The sequence below is a fragment of the Panulirus ornatus genome, chromosome 19 (genome assembly GCF_036320965.1).
Source record: "Panulirus ornatus isolate Po-2019 chromosome 19, ASM3632096v1, whole genome shotgun sequence".
Classification (NCBI taxonomy): Eukaryota; Metazoa; Arthropoda; class Malacostraca; order Decapoda; family Palinuridae; genus Panulirus; species Panulirus ornatus.
In genome coordinates, this window is record NC_092242.1 from 14,013,314 (window position 1) to 14,036,316 (window position 23,003).

General features: G+C 39.8%; 1 protein-coding gene across 2 annotated transcripts in view; it reads right to left on the minus strand.

Annotated features, from left to right (window-relative positions):
- The window catches only part of LOC139755400 (furin-like protease 2), a 551,049-nt gene extending 541,456 nt beyond the window's left edge, over positions 1–9,593 (minus strand). The window contains exon 1 of one of the 2 annotated variants that reach the window (XM_071673673.1): positions 9,311–9,593. In XM_071673673.1, coding sequence (XP_071529774.1) covers positions 9,311–9,502 — 192 coding nt within the window. In that variant the 5' untranslated portion in view covers positions 9,503–9,593. The remainder of the gene's footprint in view (positions 1–9,310) is intronic. The other variant, XM_071673674.1, reaches the window with a different exon arrangement.
- Positions 9,594–23,003: the final 13,410 nt, after the last annotated feature.

Consider the following 23,003-nt stretch of genomic DNA (forward strand, 5'->3'; position numbering starts at 1 on the left):
TTTGTGGCAGCACTTCCATGGTACCAAGCTTGCCAACCACACACATGAAGAGCTCTAGTCCTCAAGCCTAACTAATATGTCACGTACAACCTTACCGAATCAGGAATATAACAATATAAAAAACAAATATCTACTGCGTGCTTTCACTTGATGGTTCCTAGTGTAGTGTACTCCGGCGGGAGTCCTATGCCTCGAAAGTGAGAGGATAACATTTCACTGGGCTCACTGCCATGTAGCGTTAGATTATGTATTTCAAACTATTTTTCCACAACAGTGAAAAGTAAGTCTGCTTCCCATTTCTAATTGACTCCCTTTATATGAGTGCACTTCACCCGAACTACAACTGAAATACCTTGTCTACGTATACCTACATTTGCAAACAACAAAAAATCAAACTAAAAACTACTGTGTCCTAATACAGTGACCACAATAATCAAATTTGCTGTACAACAAACACATTCCTGAGAGAGTACAAGAAGACACACACAGCCAACCTAAGCGCATGTCTCAATCAACACTGACCTACGTACGGGTGGTTAGAAAAAAAAAAATCCTTAAAACATAATAGTAAGACTGCACGAGCCTCGAGAACGATGGTACAACGCATGTGTATGACTGCCTGGCCCTTTAACCATATCAATTACCCTTTGGAGTCTAGTAAATGACCAGGCCACCATACCATACAAGTGGTACCACGCCTTCTCACCAGAAGTGCTCAAGATATTAAAAAGTTTATACAGGACTCTATACGGGACTCTAATGCGACAGAAGCTGCTAAGGGTGATGTACTGAGGTGTATAATAATCTCTCACACATTTCCTACGAGAGCATCGACTTTATTTGTCCGTCCACCAAGTATTCTCTTACGTAGTGAATAAATGTAGTTTTTATGTTAACTTTACAAACATGGGCATGAAAAGTGACTCCCGTATTCATGGGGATTATGTTTCAAGTCGAGAATTTTAGCTAAAGTTCAGTACCCATTACGCGGAGCCCAAGTTACTTTACAGCTCTTTTACATACACACACCGAGGACGTCGTTATGAAAATCTGGCTCGGCTGGCTTGGTGGAGCTGGTTGTTATGAGAGTCCATCACGATACAAGAACACTAGACTGTAACTTGTGAAGAATACAAGGGGCCCTTATCTCACCTCTGTAGCCTGCTTTATGTTTGACTTTCTGATATATATATATATATATATATATATATATATATATATATATATATATATATATATATATGGGTACCGATCTAACCTGTAATAATACACGAGGCGCTCAGCCCACCCATGTAACTTGTCTTCCACATTACTCTCCACACATGTGGGTGCAGACCCAACCTGTAATGTGGTGTCTCAATGTAGTAAACACAAGGGACCCCTTAGCTCACCTATGTAACTTGCCTTACAACATTACAGTCCATACATATGGGTGTTGACCCAGCCTGTGATGTGTCTAAACGTAGTAAACACTAGGGACCCCTCAGCCCACCTCTGTGCAACACCTCACATTTCACCAACATCTGTACACATCTACACACTCGAGTCTGTCGAGTGTTTGTAATGTCCTGCCACAGCTCAAGGCAGAACAATAAAAAGAAAAAAATATAAAGCGATGGAACAAATTGTCAGAAATAAGGACGAGGGGAATGGCGCCAGTCAGCCGTCATCCTCTGGTGGTGCCACGTTACACACACACACACACACACACACACACACACACACACACACACATCTTTTGCAATATGTGTCGTATAAATGGAATAAAATTAGCGAAGGCAAGATAAATGCATACACCATAAAGAAATTTAGGAAGCTGTATGACACTAGAGAATGTTCAAGAGAGATGGGGCGCACGGGGAGTGTAAAACTCCCTTCCCCGCGTAATGGAAATGGGTAATTATTATCACAAACGGTCACTACATCTTGCTACAGTTTACCAGAAACTGCTAAGATGCACAAGTGAACGTATGCTTACGTCGCATCATACTTACACGACACGTCATAGCCAATCAATAAAGTGACGTAAACACAGAATCTATACGCAGACAAATATTCATCCACAGGATAAGCAAATATTCAATAAGCTGTCCACATCCTGCATTGAGCCAAAACTAAATTATGCTTCTCAAGTTCGGTTACCACACTTACAAGAGCACAAAGAGCTAATTGAGAAGGCCCAGAGTAAAAAAAAAAAAAAAAAATGTTACTGGGGTTAAAAAAGAAAAAAAAAAGGAGCAGAGTTACAGGGAAAAAAAGTTAGAGGGCTTACATTTCTCCGTCATGGAAGAGAGAAAAGTAAGGAGTGTCTCGAACACATGCTACCAGTTTGATGAATTCAACTCTCAGCAGTTCCTGGAAAGATGCAAGGCTAGAACACCAGAATGACGCATGGAAATATGCCAAAACCTTGTTAAAGGATGTAATAAGTTCTTTTATCGTAAAGTGTATTGAATGGATGAAATAAACTGTCTTATAAGACGGCGAATTAGACAACATACAAGTTTAGGAAGTCGCTCGACAGAAACAGTTCATAAATTGGGGCTCCGATAACGTACATCTTCCTCTCCGTACAGTACAAGCTGGTAACAACAAAGAAACAAATGCACAAACACACACATCAGAGACTGTTTGACCTAAGCAAGAGAGAGAGAGGTCATGAGGCCAACCAGGGTCAGAGAGGAGCGAACCTCACGGAGGTGACCCGGCTGTCAGGATAATACTCTCCCTGGAACGAACCGACACCATCCTCAAACCAGCTTCATTCACAACGAGGTACATCTATCTAACTGCTCACTGATTATACACACACACACACACACACACACACATACACACATTATATATATATATATATATATATATATATATATATATATATATATATATATATATATATACACACACACACACACAGGTAGCATGGTTACATTCACGGGGCTCCTAAAGGTCGCATTCGACAATGGAAGATTTACGAGACTGTACTCTCTGTCAACTGATAATTATACATCACCAAAAGCGACTTCTCACTCGCGATACTGTAACTAGCGCCTACATCGATATATATATATATATATATATATATATATATATATATATATATATATATATATATATATATATATATATATAGTGGAAAGCGAAAGCTGATTGTGTCATACAATACACATAGAGCTACACCAACTTGCATAATGTAGGTAGCTCTATAGCGTACTGCTGCCACGCTGGTGCACCTCCCAGACGGTCAACCAACTTTCACTTGTGATCTTGGACTAGTGTGGCTTCACAAAAAGCCACGTACAAAAAGCAGGTGGGTATCGTGTTGTGGCTCCTACAAGGACCCCTGGGATCTGTTCTCCGTTCACGTACTGAATGAAACATTCTACACTTACCAATTCTAATCAACCTTATGATACTTTATTCGATCATTTCTTAAGAGGGGTTCTTCCCGATAGTATTCGTGATTTCATAGGAATGAACGCCAGTACATCTTCCCTTGAAATCTGTCAGTGGTGTATCGAGAGGCTGTGAAAGAGTGAGCCAGCTGCTGCCATGGGCATCACGGTCGTACAAAACGCTATTACACTCAGGAATGTCGACATTTTCCAGCACATGCGGTAGCTACATCATCCCACATCCATATCCTCCAAGATATATACCGGGACCTCTGTTCGAAAGGTAAGCTCCACTGCCGAGCTGATATGATCTTAACATTCAAGAGTGGAATGCCATGACGGGAGTGCTCTAGGCTCCTTCCTGCCAAGGACGATTTAGACTTATGTAATGGGAAAAACGACTGTCCCCTGAGACGTCATTTATCCTTTTACACTGATAGCTACAACGGAAATCAGATGCCACAAAATCGACTAATTTAATGTGCACTCCAGCCCATCCCGTGGGCGGTGGCGCTTTGGAGGATATCGAGTACACAATGGGTTCTGGGGCTGAGCCTCTGATTGAATTCCATTATAAGTTATATAGAGAAAAATCTTAACCAAGACGGGTCCGCAATGAATAACTCATTCAGCAATTGACATCATACGTGAAATGTTTAGAAGAGCTGACAATAAGACTGGATCATGTACCAAGATATAAAACGAGTGAACTATCAGCAAGAGGCGTAGTTAAGACACTTTTCAAGTATGGCTGATTCCGGTACCGGGCGGGTGCACTGATCCACCTGTGATTAATACAAGACTGCTCCAGGCTGACGGCCTTCAAAACCTGGGCTTGATCGTGTTCGCTTTTTACGTACCCTATATATAACGCGTTCTCAAAATGTCACCACAATGTGAGAAATATAGTTCTAATAGTTCGTAAATAACAAAATTTCAAAGCTCAAAAGTGTACACTATTTTTTTCCCCTCTACTGTAAATGTGCAAATGTACCACCTATTTCTAATGATCAAGTCAAATGTTTTCTAAACTGATCTAAACACAGGGTAACAGCATGAAGTATATAAATGTTGCCTACTTCATTCTAGGCCACAGGACCGGAATGAGGCTTAATGACAATTATGACTAAAAGGTTTGGGCACTAAATGAATAGGCACTGATACAAGCCGACCACATCTAAACGACAATTGGCCCAAACACAATAGTTTCCAAATATTAACTGTCTCCAAAACCTATGAGGAGGGCGCGCAATGTAATATATGACGTCTATTACTTCAAGATCAGCACATAAACTGACCTTGACCCAACAAGCAATGTTTTGTTTAAGTTGAAGGAAAAAAAAAATTAGGTGGGTCTGAACTAGAAAACGGGGTGAAGGTTGCACCTCGCCACGCCACACTCCCTGGAGACAACGATGCCCCTCAGATTTCAAGATCGTCAGAAGAAACATAAGAATACTACTAAACTGTAATTACAGCAGAACTCGAATTCAGATATATAAATTAGTTTGACGACAAATAAATAAAAAATATTTCTGCTTTTCTGCTAAGGTGAGTTGGACGTGGGAAGGTCACAGTAAAATCAAAACCTGTCTGATGTCATGTGATCTCCAATATTTCCACCTCATTCGGTGTGATGGAAGTACAGAGACAAACACCGGAGGAGCGTCCGGAGGCATAAATATGACTGAGGTATTAAATGACAGCAACGAATGTGGGAATAATTACAATAAATCAAATATCTATTTACCTTCACCAAGCACAAAAAAGCAACTAACTTCTACACACAAAATTTTCGGCAAAATTCAACCAGCTATGAAAACTATGGGGAGAAAGACAGTAATCATTAATCCCCAAATTCAAATATCCTTTCTTTACCCCTTGATTCTGAGGCTCGTTTCCACTTCTAAAGCTCTGTCTGGATGGATTACTGCTCCTCTTAACAATCAGACTGTTTGAGGCCGCGACCCGCAGGCTTTCGTACCCTCCCTCCACACCCTGGCTGATCAAGTACCCTCTGAAGATCTCCAGTGGGTTCTTGACCTGCGCACGTTGGATTAAACGTTTCAAATACTTCGACGTTCTCAACTGAGCAGTTTCAGCCGCTGGACGTTTACACTTATATTTACGGCACCTTGTGAGTCTATGGGTGTCATTTCGCAAACGCTTCGGGTAAGAAAGAAGTTGATCGAGAACCATGACTCGGGAATTTCCATGTTTGAATTATTATACATGGCCATTCTGCGCTCCATTGATATGTACAGAGTGATTTCATTCATCCCTAGGGGTTGGGCTTTGGCTGAGCAAATGCAGGCTACAGTGAACGATACCTACGAATTCTATAACCATAATTTCGTGCACCCTGAAAGATGCTGCTGCCACTAAGTAGTCTTCTAGTCTGGTGAGTATTTGTGAGTGCTGTAAGCGGTTATGACCCTAACGCCGTGAAAACCATCACTGAAGACATTACGTTGGACGTGTTATTCTCACTGGCGTAATTACGCCTCCATCCTTGACAGTCCTCATCCATTATATATATATATATATATATATATATATATATATATATATATATATATATATATATATATATATATTTTTTTTTTTTTCTTTCATACTATTTGCCATTTCCCGCATTAGCGAGGTAGCATTAAGAACAGAGGACTGGGCCTTTGATGGAATATCCTCACCTGGCCCCCTTCTCTGTTCCTTCTTTTGGAAAATTAAAAAAGTGAATAAAATATTTGTTTAATAAAATATTTGTTTAATAAAACATTTCAGGTAGACAAAACTGTACATTACAGACGACATCTGATGTATTCCCTTCCCTGAACCAACAACACGTACACATGAAAAACCACTCGCAAGCCTAGTACTATTTAAGCTTGACAACAAACTTTCCTCGATCAGGCTGCCGTACGTATGAACCATTAACATCCGGGGATACGAAACTCGAGGACTCGCACCATGCAAATATCAGAAACATAATCGCCCCACCAATGGAAATGTTTAAATGAGGCTGGATGAATATATTAGTATGTAGATGATGAACCACTTCTCGATTATCTGGCTTACTTACTGACTGCGGAATATGTCCTACACAAAACTGATGCGCGCGCGCGCGTGTGTGTGTGTGTGTGTGTGTGTGTGTGTGTGTGTGTGTGTGTGTGTGTGTGTACTGTGCGGAAAAGGAGTTCGACACTAGTTGGGACCAATGTCTTGAATTTTTTCTTTGATCAAAAAACCTTTCAAGGTTCTGTATACTCTCCACAACCGCTCTTATAACTCAGTGTATTACATTCGTCCACTATTCTTATACCACAAAAGTACTTCTTTGTCTTTATGAATGTGTTTCTTGCTTAGTTTCATCCTATGGTTTCTGGTTGTTCTATCCGTGTGTGTGTGTGTGTGTGTGTGTGTGTGTGAGAGAGAGAGAGAGAGAGAGAGAGAGAGAGAGAGAGAGAGAGAGAGAGAGAGAGAGAGAGAGAGAGAGAGAGAGAGAAACTATTTGTGTTTTACGAGGGGGAGAGTTTTGTACTCATGCTGCCGCGTCAATCTTAACATTGTATGTATGTATCATGTCTACTCACACACACCCTTGCCCATGCGAGGTGTGTGTGTGTCTGTGTGTACCAAGTCCTCGGAGGCTTGGTTTGGCCATATTCAAATATACACAACCATGCCCTTTCTCCTTGATGTATGCCTTTGTGCAGCCTATCCCTTGAAAGGAGACTGTTCTAACCCTTCTTACTAACGCCTCATCTTTTTTACTGTTTCTCTAAAATCTTTGAAACTATCCTTAACTCTCTCCTAGAATCTCATTCCATCCTTTCAGATCACCAATATGGCTTTCGTGGTGCTAGGGTGACTGGTAATCTTTCCAATATAACTCACCTATAGTTCTCCTCTCATATTTTTTGGTCACGTTTGCCATGGTACCTCGACATCTCCAAACCATCTGCCAAGAGTGGAACGTCCTCCCTTTGGCTTTTGTTTCTATATTCTCTAAGGTATAACCTCCTCTTTACTCGGTCCACTGAGAGAGGCGCTTGAGTAACTTCACCTTATCAACAGTGGTGTCCCACAGGGTTTTGCCTTATTGCTCACTCTCTTTCATCTCTTCATATATGATCTTTCCTCTTATCCTTTACCCCTATTTTCTCTCCTCTCCTTACCGTAATACCCGTTCTTTATCTCGTACTGTATATACCTTCTTTATCAATTCGGATTGTGGAATACTTTCGTTAGATTCAATAGTGCAAAAACGCCATTAACACCAATACATCTAAATCTCTCTCGTTCTCCACTGAACTTTCAAAACAATAAAATTCATCTCAGCAATATCATGATGAGCATAATATCAGTATGCTCATGCTATCCTGGGAACTCTGTAAATCAGTAACAAAAGTTGAGTGTATTGTATAAATGCCGCAATCATTGTTACTGTGAGTAGTTATTTCATATCTGCACGGGTTTTATTAACACTAGTATGAAATACTGCTTGCACATCTGAAGTGTCGTGATATAGCTGTACCATTCCATGATAATAGTTCGGCCAATGCCCTCGTAAGCAGAATGCATATGTGCTCCTACCACTAAGACTTGCACCTGTGGCACTTGTCTTTTCCTCTTCCTATATCACTTAATCAAGTCTACAAACACCTGAGGAGCTCTACTAATTTCTTCATTCTTTTTCTTACATGAAGTACGTGGTTGCCCATGCCAGGTCGGCTAGAAAAAAATAAAATGAAAAGAAATAAGCTACTTACTGTTGGCAACTGATTACGATTCGCAAAATGGTTATTGTATATAAACTAAACACATCTCCAACGATTATCAACCGCAAAATGTTTTTTGTATACAAACTAAACATCTAATTCACAAGCTGGGAGACATCCGCAATCCCTACGCAAGCTCCCATATTTTTTCGCAGTCGAGGACTGACAACTGAGCGTTAATGTCTTACAACAGAGTCAAACTACGTAACAAAGCAGAGAATGCCTTAATAAAAGCTTCAGGTTCAACATAATTTACAAGTTCGTCAAAACGGTATACACATCTTATTTCAGAACTATATTATCCTTTCCTCTCAAAATATCTTTATCACGGGAGAATAAAACTCTTCCAACAATGTTTATATGACGTATTCCTGATAACGCGTATGTACGTCGGACAACCCAGTGACGTAAGTGGGAAGCCAGCCATGTGCCCGGAATCTGTCCCTAAGAATCCCCGCTTCAACAATGAATGCTGGCTTCGGTGAATCACAGATGCGATGTTAACGTATTCTTCATGCATTCAGCTACATCCTTAATTCAAGAAGAATTACTTTTATTAACATGGCAGGGTTTCACTAACAACCAATAACTAAAAAAATTATACGTCAATATTAACAAAACAATATAACTGAATCTCACTCAAATACGATTCCCAAACGTTCACAGATATAGTAAGGTATGATGTAATGGAACCCTATTACCAAAGTGACACCAGTCAGGGATGACAAGCTATCACTTGACATACCTTATGTTCTACCCAACAGCTTCCCCTGCATCCTGTCCACTAATCCATGACGAAAACTAATATCGCTCTCCTCGACGGCAAGGAAACGAACCCTGCCCTTTCGCCAACTCAGTTCTTTAGGCACTGTTGAGAAACTGATGTTCATGCAATGATGAACATGGCCCTTGCACACCCATGCACTTGAGGCGTTCTGTGAGACACTCGGGTATCGTGCATCACTAATTCATAAATTCCAACTGAGCGAAAGGAAAAGTTGTCTTTTCGTAAACAAAGTTTTCTAAGACTAATGATCTGTTTGTTTACGTCCGTTAGTCGACAGAAAACGAATCTAATGTCACATTAAGCAACCTGTACATCATCTCTGGAGTTACTGCAGCAAAAAAAGTACTCACCTGACCCAGATTAGTAAATCCATATTTTGAGGCTATATCATCAGCTGCTTTAGCACCATCAGTTATGTGTACAGCAAACTGATTGTGATACACTTTGCTTTTTGAACTTTCATAATCGTGTTCTGCTCCTCCGTACGACCATACTGTTGTAGCTACTATGGCTACAAGACTAAATAATTCTGTCCGGGTCATTTTAGCACTTAGTGACCGAGGTCTGCACTGAACACATGACAGTCTAAGACTGGCTTTACAATCAGCTGCTCGTCTGACCACCACTCTCCATTTCACTGAGAAGTTCAGTCACTCGCCGCTAGAGGCGCTCACGAACAAAACAAATCATTATATGACCCGTTTTCTCGAACCCATTTTCTGTTTAACGGAATAACTCTTACATACCAAGAGATCACGTCCCATACCCTTTTTTCATAAAATTTAGATATGTCAAAATATAGAATAGGTGTCAGTTATTCAGCAAATCGCAACGGAAAAGAAATTTCGCCTCTTTCTAGGACTATGATTGATGATATCAGATACCTATTAGAAAGCAGCTAAGACTTTTTTTTGTAGCAGAGGAGACAAGACAGTCATTCATTGCCTTATTATAGGAACTTTTCAAATTCACTGATGGAGGCAACTTCTCTTAATGTTCTTACAATTTACGATGGCTTGGAGCAAACACGTTAGCAGTTTCAGAGAAACTATTGCCTGATTAAGGAATTATGTATAATGAGATTCTGGTCAGATACTAAGAAAAAGGCAATTAAGATGAATAGATATTCCTCAAGAAACCCGGTCTGGGGTACTTCGGGTGATAAATCACCGCCCTAAATACCAAATTTCTCTGTGTGGTCGTACTTAACTATGCAAGATCTTATTTTTTTTTTGTTTGTTTCGTAAGCTTACCCTTCGAGGGAACATATAACAAATTACACGTGAAGTGATTTCACACAGAAAGTATCAATATGACTAGAAATGCTGTGATATAAGCGGTGCCGCATTACAGTTTTGATCATTCCAAAAAAAAATGTAAACGTACAAACGAACATACAGACTATTCCTCATGTACTTCATAATTAGAGTAAGTGGAGCCTAATGATGCAATGCAACGCAACTCGGGCGAACTCCACTCTTAGGTATTCCATCATTCATCTCTTGACTGTACGTTATCGTATCGAACATTCTTTTTTCTCTACCTTATCATTTGTAAGCAATCATCTATTTCTTGATTCGGTATTATCCTATTAATTCATTTTCTCTATCCTAATCTACTCTTTGTCTGCGCTCCCTATCCTATCACGTACTGTTTCTCAGCTGGTGCAATGCTAACCTATAATTAACTCTTTCCTAAAACTAAGAGCATGTGAAGTTCGTTTCTAGATAGTGAATAGTATAGTTCAAGGACAGTAACCGAAGAAATTAACTAAGATGGATATTTGTTTTTTTCATTTTTTACTTTTTATCACGACTAATTCAGGGGTCATGTTTGATAAAGGGCGTACTTATATAAATAAACATGGCATTTATCAATCTGGCGTGTCGTACATTTATATTGCTAAATACTAATGAAAAGCAAACAATCTTCTTATCATTAATCATAAGAAAATAAAAAAGAAATAAAATTTAATGCTAATTTTTTTTTTTTTTCAGTGTCTCATCAATAGCCCAACTTTCAAGTGAAATTCCCTAAGCAGTGAGGGAAGAATACTCACAGAATTTGTTAGCTGGCAGGTACGTTGCATGATGTTTGGTGCCTTAAGCCTATCGACTCCATGGGCTATATAAAAAGGCCGTCAACTTAATTTTCAGTAATTCACCACAGAATGGACCTCAATACCTTCTACCAGGCTCTTTGCATCGGTGGGTGGATGGTAATTTGGGCTTCAGTCCTGACGACTGCCAAGGTCACTAATAAGGGCCATCAGCGTTAGATCGAACCACCAATCATTAATTTGATGTAATTCCAAGGCCAGAGAAGCTCTCACCGCTTATGTGACCCTTGTAGAATTTGATGTAATTCCAAGGCCAGAGAAGCTCTCACCGGTTGTGACCCTTGTAGAATTTGATGTAATTCCAAGGCCAGAGAAGCTCTCACCGCTTATGTAAAACCCTTGTAGAATTTGTAATCCAGGGAAAGAAAACAAAAAATTAAGCTGAAATATCAATATCCTCGCATTATACGACAAACACGAACAGTTAATGAATACCTAAAATGGTTACACCCGACAACATGAACTACAAAAGACTAACGGTGGAACACTAGCCATAAAGACACAATAACCAATTAGGTTTGATCTACGCAAGTAGAAAGCCTCCATGATTACCCACCCCGGCCTTGCCCCTGGCAGCTCTAACCCAAAAATGAAGCGAATTTCTAAAGCCGATGATACTGCAGGGAAAGGAATAAAAATTCCACCACAATTCTTCATGCCCTCCACCTTGGATAACACTAAACGACAGACGTGAAGCCAAGACTGGCCAGAGCAAGACTGTGGCGGACAATCGAATTCATTTATAAATGACTGTCATTCACTGGGAATCACATGAATCTTGTGAAATATGACGACAAAGACGATGCGATGCTAAACCTGGCGTTGGCTGATACGATTGTAAGGAATGATGACTAGCTATAGCTGCTGAGAAGGGGAGCTTACTCATTTAATCAACATGAGTTCTTGTATAGTAGCTACCTCATGTTGCACAATTCTGCAATGTTACGATAAATTCTCTACTATCAATACTATTGTAAGCCATTTCACAGTGTACGTGCATACTATGTCTCACGTTTTCACGAGCCGCCCGACGGTACGATAAAATAGTCCAATACAGACAGATCCTGTTTTAATACAACTGTGACTCGGGATGACTACGCGCAGTATGATTCGCTGCAGAAGTGACCTTTTAATTTCCGAAATACATTACCTTCTAACAAAAACTATTATGTTGACGTCATTTCCAGTAATGAGTGACCGATTCACCAAGTTAATTACATTCTTCCAATCATGAGCTTTGCTGGGAACGACAAGGAAGCTCCCAGCGGATTATGGATGCCAAGTGTCCTAAGATCTATTCCTTGTTAATGTTAAGTTAATGTAAAATGTCAGTCTATTTTCCACAGTAATATTCTTCTTCGGTACCGCCTTCGCTGCATCCATACAAATGTCTCCTGAGGAAATTTTTTTCATAGCACTTTTTGAAATATATTCCTGTGTTTTCTCTCCTTCCCCTGACGGTTATATTATGGATAAAGTTTAAGGAGTTAGTGCGCAGACCACTTTCTTCTTTTTTTTTTCGTAAAAGATTTTTTTTTTCGTTCGTATCTGGTGCTTCTGTGTTCGTGTTTTGTTTTCGTAACATCAGTACCATATCAATCGGCTCATCGTTAATATAACTATTGTACTCGTAAGGATAACCAAAAGATTAATATAGATAAAGTAAGTATAAGTAGTGTAATGTAAATAAAAGATGACTAAAAGATTAATATAAGTACTGTACTTTAAAGATAACTAAGAAAAAAAATAATACAACTACTGTACCTGTAAAGATAACCAAAATACTGTGTGCAATTAATGTCGAGTAGATTAGGTTCACTGGACTGGTATCTCTTCATTTTGTAAAACAACAGATATATATATGAAAAGCAAGGCAATACCAACTCGAAACACCTAACATTTTATAAAACTAAAGTGCTGCAGTTGAAATTAAATATCCAACACGTACTCAGACATAATTTTCATTCTAGATATGAGTTTTGTTGATACTTGTATTAGACTCGCTGCAACCTTACATGAAAGAATTTTCAATTCTTTTTCCATCACTAATCCCTGCCGGGACTCGAACCCGAGACCAATCGAGTAGGAGTAGGTTGTGTTGTTCATTGTTCCACTAGGTCAGATACATGAACAATATTAATTATAGTGACAAGGACGGTTGTGGCGCCTGTGTTTGGTTAGTGCCTTCTGTACAACCAAAAACCATGTGTTAGTAATCACCTGATCCTGTTATCATATATATATATATATATATATATATATATATATATATATATATATATATATATATATATATATATATATAGTTTCTTTTTAACAAGTGGTGACGATATAAGACATACATCTTTAAAACAAAAGTAGACAAACATGGCTTTTGAAATGTAATTCCCCAAAGGAGACAAAGAATCTACATAAATTTTCATTACTGTAGGGAGGTAAAGAGTATTATGAAGATGAATGTGTAGTGTAAGAGTGTGTTTTTTTATGGACACAAAATGATACAAAATAGGTTCACGGTAGTCTGCGGACGAGCCTTGAACTTTAAAAGATATTCTGAAAATAGAATGCAGCGGAGAAAGGGATGTAGTGTAAAAAAGAAAAAAAAAGAAAAAAAAAGGGGGGGTTACTGAAAATAGTGGAAAATAATTATCAGATAAGTTCGCAGTGAAAATAATTATGTATTGTTGTTAAAAGTACTTAAAAGATAAAGGTACACTGTAGATGGGAGGGGCGTAGTGAATTTGTAAATTACTGAAGATTTAACGTTAATGAGGTTGTCCCTTTGACATTGCCAATTCGAAGGTAGATTCAAGACTGGTCGTAGGGATTACTATTGTCGACTAACTAGGCGGGAAACAGCCAACGGTTTGAAAGACATTTTCTTAATTCAGTCATTATCTTAATATTTTTTTTTCATTTTAAAAGTGTCTTTGACATTTCGCAAATAGGGGAATATTAACAACGGGTGAGTGAACCTTACTAAATTTAATGCAGTCTTTTTGATATTTCACATACGCTAAGAAATGAGAGAGAGAGAGAGAGAGAGAGAGAGAGAGAGAGAGAGAGAGAGAGAGAGAGAGAGAGAGAGAGAGAGAGAGAGAGAGAGATCCAATAACGTGAAAGTCCCGAACATTCTGGATTTTTCATGTACAGCACCAGTACTATCGTATCCTGTCCATACCGGGTATTATGTTTGTAATTTGTTCTACTTTCATATTTCCGTAAACTGTTTGCTCTCATTCGATAGCTCAATTTGTTCATGATGGGCAAAAGTGGAACGGTTCCTCAGTAAATGAGAAGAGGGTCTGGGAAATTCAGAGTTCTAAGCGACAGGAATGTGTGATCAGGAGGAGGGGCTCCCCCCGCCCACCATACAACATATGCAGATAGATACATGTTATCACAAACCAGGAAATCAAACACGCACGCGCCCACATCTGCATACATACACACAGGCACGTGCGAGTCTACACAATAGCAATTCATTACCATCAGATGATGAACACTAACGCACCATAAAAGAAACATTCCAGTTCTAGTAGTAAAAGGAAGAAATCTACAAATCAGATGATATCTCTATTTATCGCAGGGCAAAACAAGTGAATGTGACGTATGCAGATGGATGCGCCAGTCAATTATCTCTGTCATAGAAGTGAGAGGCGAGTGGAAAGGTTGGGGGGGGGGGTAGCATATGTGTGTGTGTGGGGGGGGGTGGAGGGGAGGGGTAAGGGCGGAAGCCAGCCGCTGATGACGCGGGACAAACCATATCCCAAAGGGGAAGAGGCGAGTGAAATATATGGTAATAAGTTGGGAATTTGGTGTGTGTGTGTGTGGGGGGGGGGGGGGAGATATCTACACTGGGTGGACAACAATCCATGTTACGTGCACGCAGAGTGGTCCGTAGACACTATATGATGTGCGTGGAAGCTGATGGTCCTGTCCGTATACACTATAAACGTGTACAGGGAGACTGATTGGTCCGAACAGACAGACAACAAGGACGTATATAAAGACTGGTTGGTCCGTCTATACACATGAAATGCACGCATGTACATGGACCCTGGTCGGTAGGAGAGACTGCACGCACATAGATGAACTTGGTTGGTCTTTACATACACTTGGAGGCTGATTGGACCATCCACACGCCCCCTTCACGTAAGCAAACGGACAGTGAGTGACTGGTCCATACATCATAATACACGAACGTACATAGAGGGTAAACCCACGTACATTGTGGCTAATAAGTCTAAGCACACAACACCATGTACGTACATGGTGGCTCATTTGAATGAAGAATTAAACTTTTGCTCATAAGTTATAACTTACATAACTGGGTTGAAGTAATAGGAATTATACATAATTTGCGAAGAAGTATTTAAGTCAGCTTATATATATATATATATATATATATATATATATATATATATATATATATATATATATATATATATATATATATATTGGAAAGGATCACAATTTTGCGCGTGATCAAGATATTCCTACGAGTCCACGAGGAAAATGAAACACGAAAAGTTCCCAAGTGCACTTTCGTGTAATAATCACATCATCAGGGGAGACACAAGAGAGGAATATAAGTCAGTTGATATACATCGAAGAGACGAAGCTAGGACGCCATTTGGTAAACATGTGGTTGTCCAAAACATGAGACAATCACATGTTTACCAAATGGCGTCCTTGCTTCGTCTCTTCGATGTATATCAACTGTCTGTTATATTTCTCTCTTGTCTCCCCTAATGATGTGATTATTACATGAAAGTGCACTTGGGAACTTTTCGTGTTTCATTTTCCCCGTGGACTCATAGGAATGTATATATATATATATATATATATATATATATATATATATATATATATATATATATATATATATATATATTTTTTTTTTTTCATACTTTGTCGCTGTCTCCCGCGTTTGCGAGGTAGCGCAAGGAAACAGACGAAAGAAATGGCCCAACCCCCCCCCCCCCCCCCATACACATGTACATACGTCCACACACGCAAATATACATACCTACACAGCCTTCCATGGTTTACCCCAGACGCTTCACATGCCTTGATTCAATCCACTGACAGCACGTCAACCCCTGTATACCACATCGCTCCAATTCACTCTATTCCTTGCCCTCCTTTCACCCTCCTGCATGTTCAGGCCCCGATCACAAAATCTTTTTCACTCCATCTTTCCACCTCCAATTTGGTCTCCCTCTTCTCCTCGTTCCCTCCACCTCCGACACATATATCCTCTTGGTCAATCTTTCCTCACTCATTCTCTCCATGTGCCCAAACCATTTCAAAACACCCTCTTCTGCTCTCTCAACCACGCTCTTTTTATTTCCACACATCTCTCTTACCCTTACGTTACTTACTCGATCAAACCACCTCACACCACACATTGTCCTCAAACATCTCATTTCCAGCACATCCATCCTCCTGCGCACATCTCTATCCATAGCCCACGCCTCGCAACCATACAACATTGTTGGAACCACTATTCCTTCAAACATACCCATTTTTGCTTTCCGAGATAATGTTCTCGACTTCCACACATTTTTGAAGGCTCCCAAAATTTTCGCCCCCTCCCCCACCCTATGATCCACTTCCGCTTCCATGGTTCCATCCGCTGCCAGATCCACTCCCAGATATCTAAAACACTTCACTTCCTCCAGTTTTTCTCCATTCAAACTCACCTCCCAATTGACTTGACCCTCACCCCTACTGTACCTAATAACCTTGCTCTTATTCACATTTACTCTTAACTTTCTTCTTCCACACACTTTACCAAACTCAGTCACCAGCTTCTGCAGTTTCTCACATGAATCAGCCACCAGCGCTGTATCATCAGCGAACAACAACTGACTCACTTCCCAAGCTCTCTCATCCCCAACAGACTTCATACTTGCCCCTCTTTCCAGGACTCTTGCATTTACCTCCCTAACGACCCCATCCATAAACAAATTAAACAACCATGGAGACATCACACACCCCTGCCGCAAACCTACATTCACTGAGAACCAATCACTTTCCTCTCTTCCTACACGTACACATATATATATATATATATATATATATATATATATATATATATATATATATATATATATATATATATGCTGACAAGAACCAAGCCTTTGTATTATAAATCATTACTTTTCTGTATTGGTTTAGGGGTTGGCGTTATAAAAGCAAACATCTTTTGCTGTGGCTATCTTTCGTGTACTTGGTTTGGTTTTCATTCAATGTCGTAAATCCTCCTCATAGTCCGAAGTTAGAAACCATCCTACATACTCTAAGGTTTTACGGTTTCTTCCACTGAGGCCTTACCGGCAGAGCAAGATTACTTACTTTAAACAGCCATTAAGTGCATAGACCAGGATCCTCACAAAAATTATGACCGACACACTTTTACTTCTTGCTAGTTTATTTAGTGTGCTTCCTGGCACTACACAGGTCGATTTCATGAATGGCCTGGTTATACTAATTACAACACTAAATATATCAAACAAAACTACGTAGCAACGTCAAATAAATTATTAGTGTATTGATGTCGCTCTTCCTTCAAAAATAAACAAACGGTGGACAATGAACTTAAAAATATGGCTCAATTTCCCATCACAAAAATAATGAATCAAGAATCAACTACGAGTTCAGTTTATGTTTCTTATTTCACGTATAGGCTTTTCATGTGGTATGTTTTAATGGTAGAGGTATTCATGTACGAATTTCTTTTTTAAGGATCATAAGGTTACCCGGTAAATTATTATGGATAAGGTCGGTTCTGGGTGTTATCAAGTTACCTTAGCCCGATGGTACAACCTTTGACTACGTGGCCAAGCCTTTGATCTTACCTTGAAGACCCGAGTTATACTGACTAGGCCATCACATCCTGGGGTCGATCCGTCGCGTTACATGGGTACATCCAGTGCTGGGACGTGTTCCCAAGGACGACAAGAAGGTGGTTGTCCAATCGAAAATTTTGTGAAAGCCAAAAGAAATTCAAGAAGCGGGAAAATGTTTCAGAACCCAGCAGTTCTTGAGAACCTGTATTTGAAAGGCAGCGCAAACGGCGGAGACATGAAGAGCACAGAGGAAAAGTGAAAGCCTAGCTGAAACAAAGGAAGACTGCTGGAGTTCTGATATTAAACTCATCATCACTGGTGTGACAAAACAAAATACCGATGGATAAACCGGTTCATGAAATGCAAGTCAAGACCAACAACAAAAAAGCGATGAAGATCCAGGTGCTGTCGTGATGTCCAACAAGAAATAGATAACAAAACAAGGGATGAGAGGTTACATAAACAAGTACAGTTAGTTATTCGATTAGGGACGGTGCACACAATATAAGGTCGCCTACCAATGGCATACACGAGACAAAAAGCATCAAATTCCTGCCCATTTCTTATGCTATGCTTCCACTTCATCAATCCTATTGTTCGTGTCTTACATATAAATCCATATGAATTAGTAAGAGAATTATAAACGGGGTGATTATTTTTATCCCTGTATAAGTTCTTGAGAGAAAGTTGATACTAAAGGTTTTAGGTAGGTACCTGGCGATGACCAGACTGACGATGTAATTAGCAGTGGCGTGCTGGGAGCCACAGGCAGACACTGGTCCGATAATTTACCTCAGGAAGATTTAAGAAAGTTAGGGAAAAAGAGTTTGGACCCAGAAGCAGAATCTGCCAAAAATAGTGATGCACAGAGGGAAGAGAATGTAGAAAACATAGTCCTGAATAAAAGTTATAAAGACAGTGTATAGGAGCGAGAAAAAGGATTTCCAGAGAAACTTAAATAAAATTCGAAATAAGATCAAGTAAATATTCTAGGTGAAGGTAAACAACATAAAAGAGGGGAACGTGTAAGAAACGAGTCTTAACTTTGCTAGAATGGCTTAACAAAGGATGGCATCTGTTAGAACTGGAGTAATTTATACACAGAACTGATTGAACAAGATGGTGAGGGAAGCTGTTGGGAACAGTAAGAGCAGAGAGAAGGAAGGGCAGGAACACACGAAGTAGAGATGAAGAAGTAATAAAGAAATGATAAGTTCAATTAATGCTCTTAAAGAGTGGAAAAGCTGGGGTTATAGGTGAAGAATGGAAGTAAAACTAATGCGGAGTGGAACTTGGATAGTGTGTGCGGAAGCATGGAAAAGTCGTCAGGTTCCTGACCGCTATATGAAAGAAAGGAAGTAAAATGGAAAGAAAGAAATAGAGGATTAATCATATGAATACAGTTAGCAAGAGAAGATGGTAGGATTTTGATAGCGTTACAAAGTGAGCCCCTCTGTTAGTGAGGAATGAGGCGGGCTTATCAGATATTTTTGATTTTAAACAGACGGGTTGTACAGTAAAAGCAAAAAAGTGTGAACAATATCTACGTACTTTGAAAAAACTTGAGTTGCAGTGCCTAGGGAAAGCCCGCTAAGAAGTTCTGACCATATGGAATATATGGAAAACCTGAATATTTTTTTTCAACAGCCTTCAGAATGGACACAGCGTGTGCTAAAGAGTATTTGATAGTAAGAGTGTTCTAAAATGTTTTATTGCATCAAGATTGTATGATGTCACCAAAGCTGCTCAGTAACTACGTGAGATGAGCGAGGTAGGCAGACAGGTGATGTATTGCTAAATCATGGTAGATACAAGAGTTCTTGTATGCATATGGCACGGGTGTTGCTGAGTGAATCATATGGAGGAGTTCGACAAAGGTGGGTCTAATATCATGATGCATCTGAGGGTATGGCAGGTGAATGCAAATAAAAACTTTTAGTTATTAAAGAGAAAGGATGCTATAGTGTGCCGTCAGTCTGCATGGTGAATAACTGGAAACTGTAAATGATAAGAGGTGTTTTGAAACAAACTTTAATGATGATGCTAGCGAGAAGCTGCAGCCGAGAGTAAGGTCACGTAACATCCAAAAACCAGAAGCGCTGTGAGAGCTTTGGCGTGGGGGGGGGGGGGGGGGGGGGGGGGGGAATGAAATGAAATGAACGTACGAGAAGTTTATATGAAGGAATACTTGTGCCAGCTCTGGTTTATGGTAGTAAAAATATGCATCAAGGCCAGTAATAAAGAGAAAAAAATACAATGTTATCTCTACAAAGAACGGATGAGCACATGTAACAAACATTGCACTATTGTTTTGAAAGTGTACGTGATACAGAACTACTAAGCTCATTGATTGCCTAAACAACTCACGTTCTTTCGTCATATGAACGATTAGGTGTACTAGTTTAGAAGAAATACAGTGGTTAAAGATTTGTAGAGTACAGGTCATTGCTGTGTTCGTTGGGGAAGGAAGATCTGCGAGTGTAGGTTGCAAGGGTGAACTTATTTCCACTTGCATGCTAGAAGTTTGTTGCCAAGTGGTTTGGTCAGGCAGATCTAGCTAGCAGTGGATGCTGAACATGTCGGGGTGGGATTGTATCGAAAGTACTTGTATTTCATTATGAAGGTGTTGAATGCTTGTGGTTGCTAGAAAGGCAGTGACAGAAGGTTATTTGTGCACTGTTATGAATGGTTTGCAGTTCTGTTATGTTTCATTTTGACACTGTAGATGACCAGGGAGGTAGAGTGTAGTTTAAACTAGAGAGGATAAACTGTAGAGGAATTGTTGAGGGATTCTTTCAATGTCTTCAGATTCAAAGGCGTTTTATATGTTGCCGTGCACAAAAAAAATCACTAGAGACAGAAATACCTCTAGAAAAAGAGAGAGAAAAATTAGAATATCATGTGGTGTATCCTTACTTGAGAGAAGTGGGGGTGGGGGTCATGCCCGCGGACCGACAATTAAAAAGTTAAACCGGCAAACTAATTGGCCAATTACAGCGACCAAGACTTCAAGGAACTTCAGCAAAACTTGACCAATTTGTGCTGCCGTCGTTACTTGTGAATTTTGGCCCAGTCTCCATTATACAGCTCCGGCCTCACGGGCAGTTGACGCGAGAGGGTTAAGTATGTTTGGTATGATACCCAAAAGTTAAGTCTTATACGGGTTATAATCCTGCTTTATATGCTCCACCCACATTAATTACACCGTTGTGTCTGATACTGTCCTTATACCCAAAAAGCCAGAGGAATATTTTAATTATAAAGTTATCTGAAGAAAGACTTAATCTGAGACAGAAAAATAAAGAAAAAAAAATACTGGAAGGAAAGTTGCACCGTCGGGAGAAGTTGCCAGAGGTCAGCATGGGAAAGATGCCAGAAGTCAGCGGGATGAGACAAAACTTTATCAGTCAATCTCTAAGGTTATCATTTATGCTCTTCACATACTATTCATAATCTTCCCTCCAGGTAACTCCCGAGTACAATTTCGCTTCTCTGAGGAGACGAAGACCGAAGTTCTGAAAAGTGATAACATTTCCGCACTCAACAGAGTACAAGACTTCTAAAGCAGCAGTTTCCATACATTTATACTTAACAAGTCCAACAACATGACTTTACAAACAGTGGTATGAATACATATTAAATATATAAAACAATGTCTTGCAAACTGGTAAATCTTTGAAGTAAGGACTCGGCAACATAAATATTTTGCAAGGACAACAGCTCAATGAAACGCGAATAATTTTCAAACGTAGACAATTATTCCAATCCCATATTGCAAAAAATCAGGTTGTGTTTCACTCGCAGAAAGGCTTATGTAAAATCCCCTCTTATCAAATCTACCAATGATTAATCAGAATAACGGTTATGTACAAAGGAATATTTCAGTAAAATGAATATTCTACAATGTTAAACCTGTGAATGCTTATCAAAGCTAGGCTTGTTGCAGACCTGGTTCGTCAGTTAGGTCACCTTACCTTGTAAGCATCTCCTTTTTTAATAAATCTACCATCATCCGATTTTGTAAACTCAGGGTCCAAAGACCCAACTCCATGCAACACCGCTGAGACTACTATACCTTCGAGCATACCCATCTTTCCACACACTATTGCACCTAAAACCTTTGCCCCTTCTCGTATCACTGAGAACTCGCAACATCTTCCCATGGTTCCGTCAGTTGCCATGTCCACCTCCAAGTGTTTACGTAAAACACTTCACTTCCTCCATGTTCTCTCTCCAGTGCTACACCTTTTTACCTTTCACTTTCCTCCGTTCACAAACCCAACACACCAGCTTTTGGAATTTCTCCCTCTCGCGTCTGCTACCAGACCCCTGTCATCTGTTAAAATCAACTGGCTCTCCTCCCAAGCATAACAAACCTCTATATACCGTAGATCCACCTCTCTCTCTCTCTCTCTCTCTCTCTCTCTCTCTCTCTCTCTCTCTCTCTCTCTCTCTCTCTCTCTCTAAGACCTTTAGCATTTACGTCTGTCACCTGTCCTATTCATAAACAATTTAAACAGCCATGATGACATCAGACGCCCTTGACACAGACCAACCTATTCGAAAACCTCAATTCATCCAGTAACTCTCATCCCACACCTCTAGAAGGATACGAGACATGAAAAAAAAAAAAAAAAATGTAGACACAACAAAAAGTAATCCGATATTTCCACCATCTACCAAGAGCAAATTTTTTTTTTTTTTAAAGGGCAGCGAGACAGACCGAAGTCCTCTGAAGAGGGGGTTAACAGGCGAGAAAGACACGTCAAATGAAAGGCAAGTTCCAAAATACATTCACAGCTGGCACATGACTTCGAACAGCATCTGTACTGGATAAGAGATCATGAAAAGCACCGGCATCATTAGATGAAACAAGACTAAACTCACGAAGGACTTACAGCAAAGTGTGGGGAGGTCGGGGTGCATAACGCTGATACTATGGGTGTTCGAGAATTCCCTGGAAGAGCGACCGATGCCTTAGGGGTGGAAGAGAGCGACTCGGGTTGGTAATGTGTGTAATCTGAGGGGTTAGTAGGTTATATATATAATATATATATATATATATAT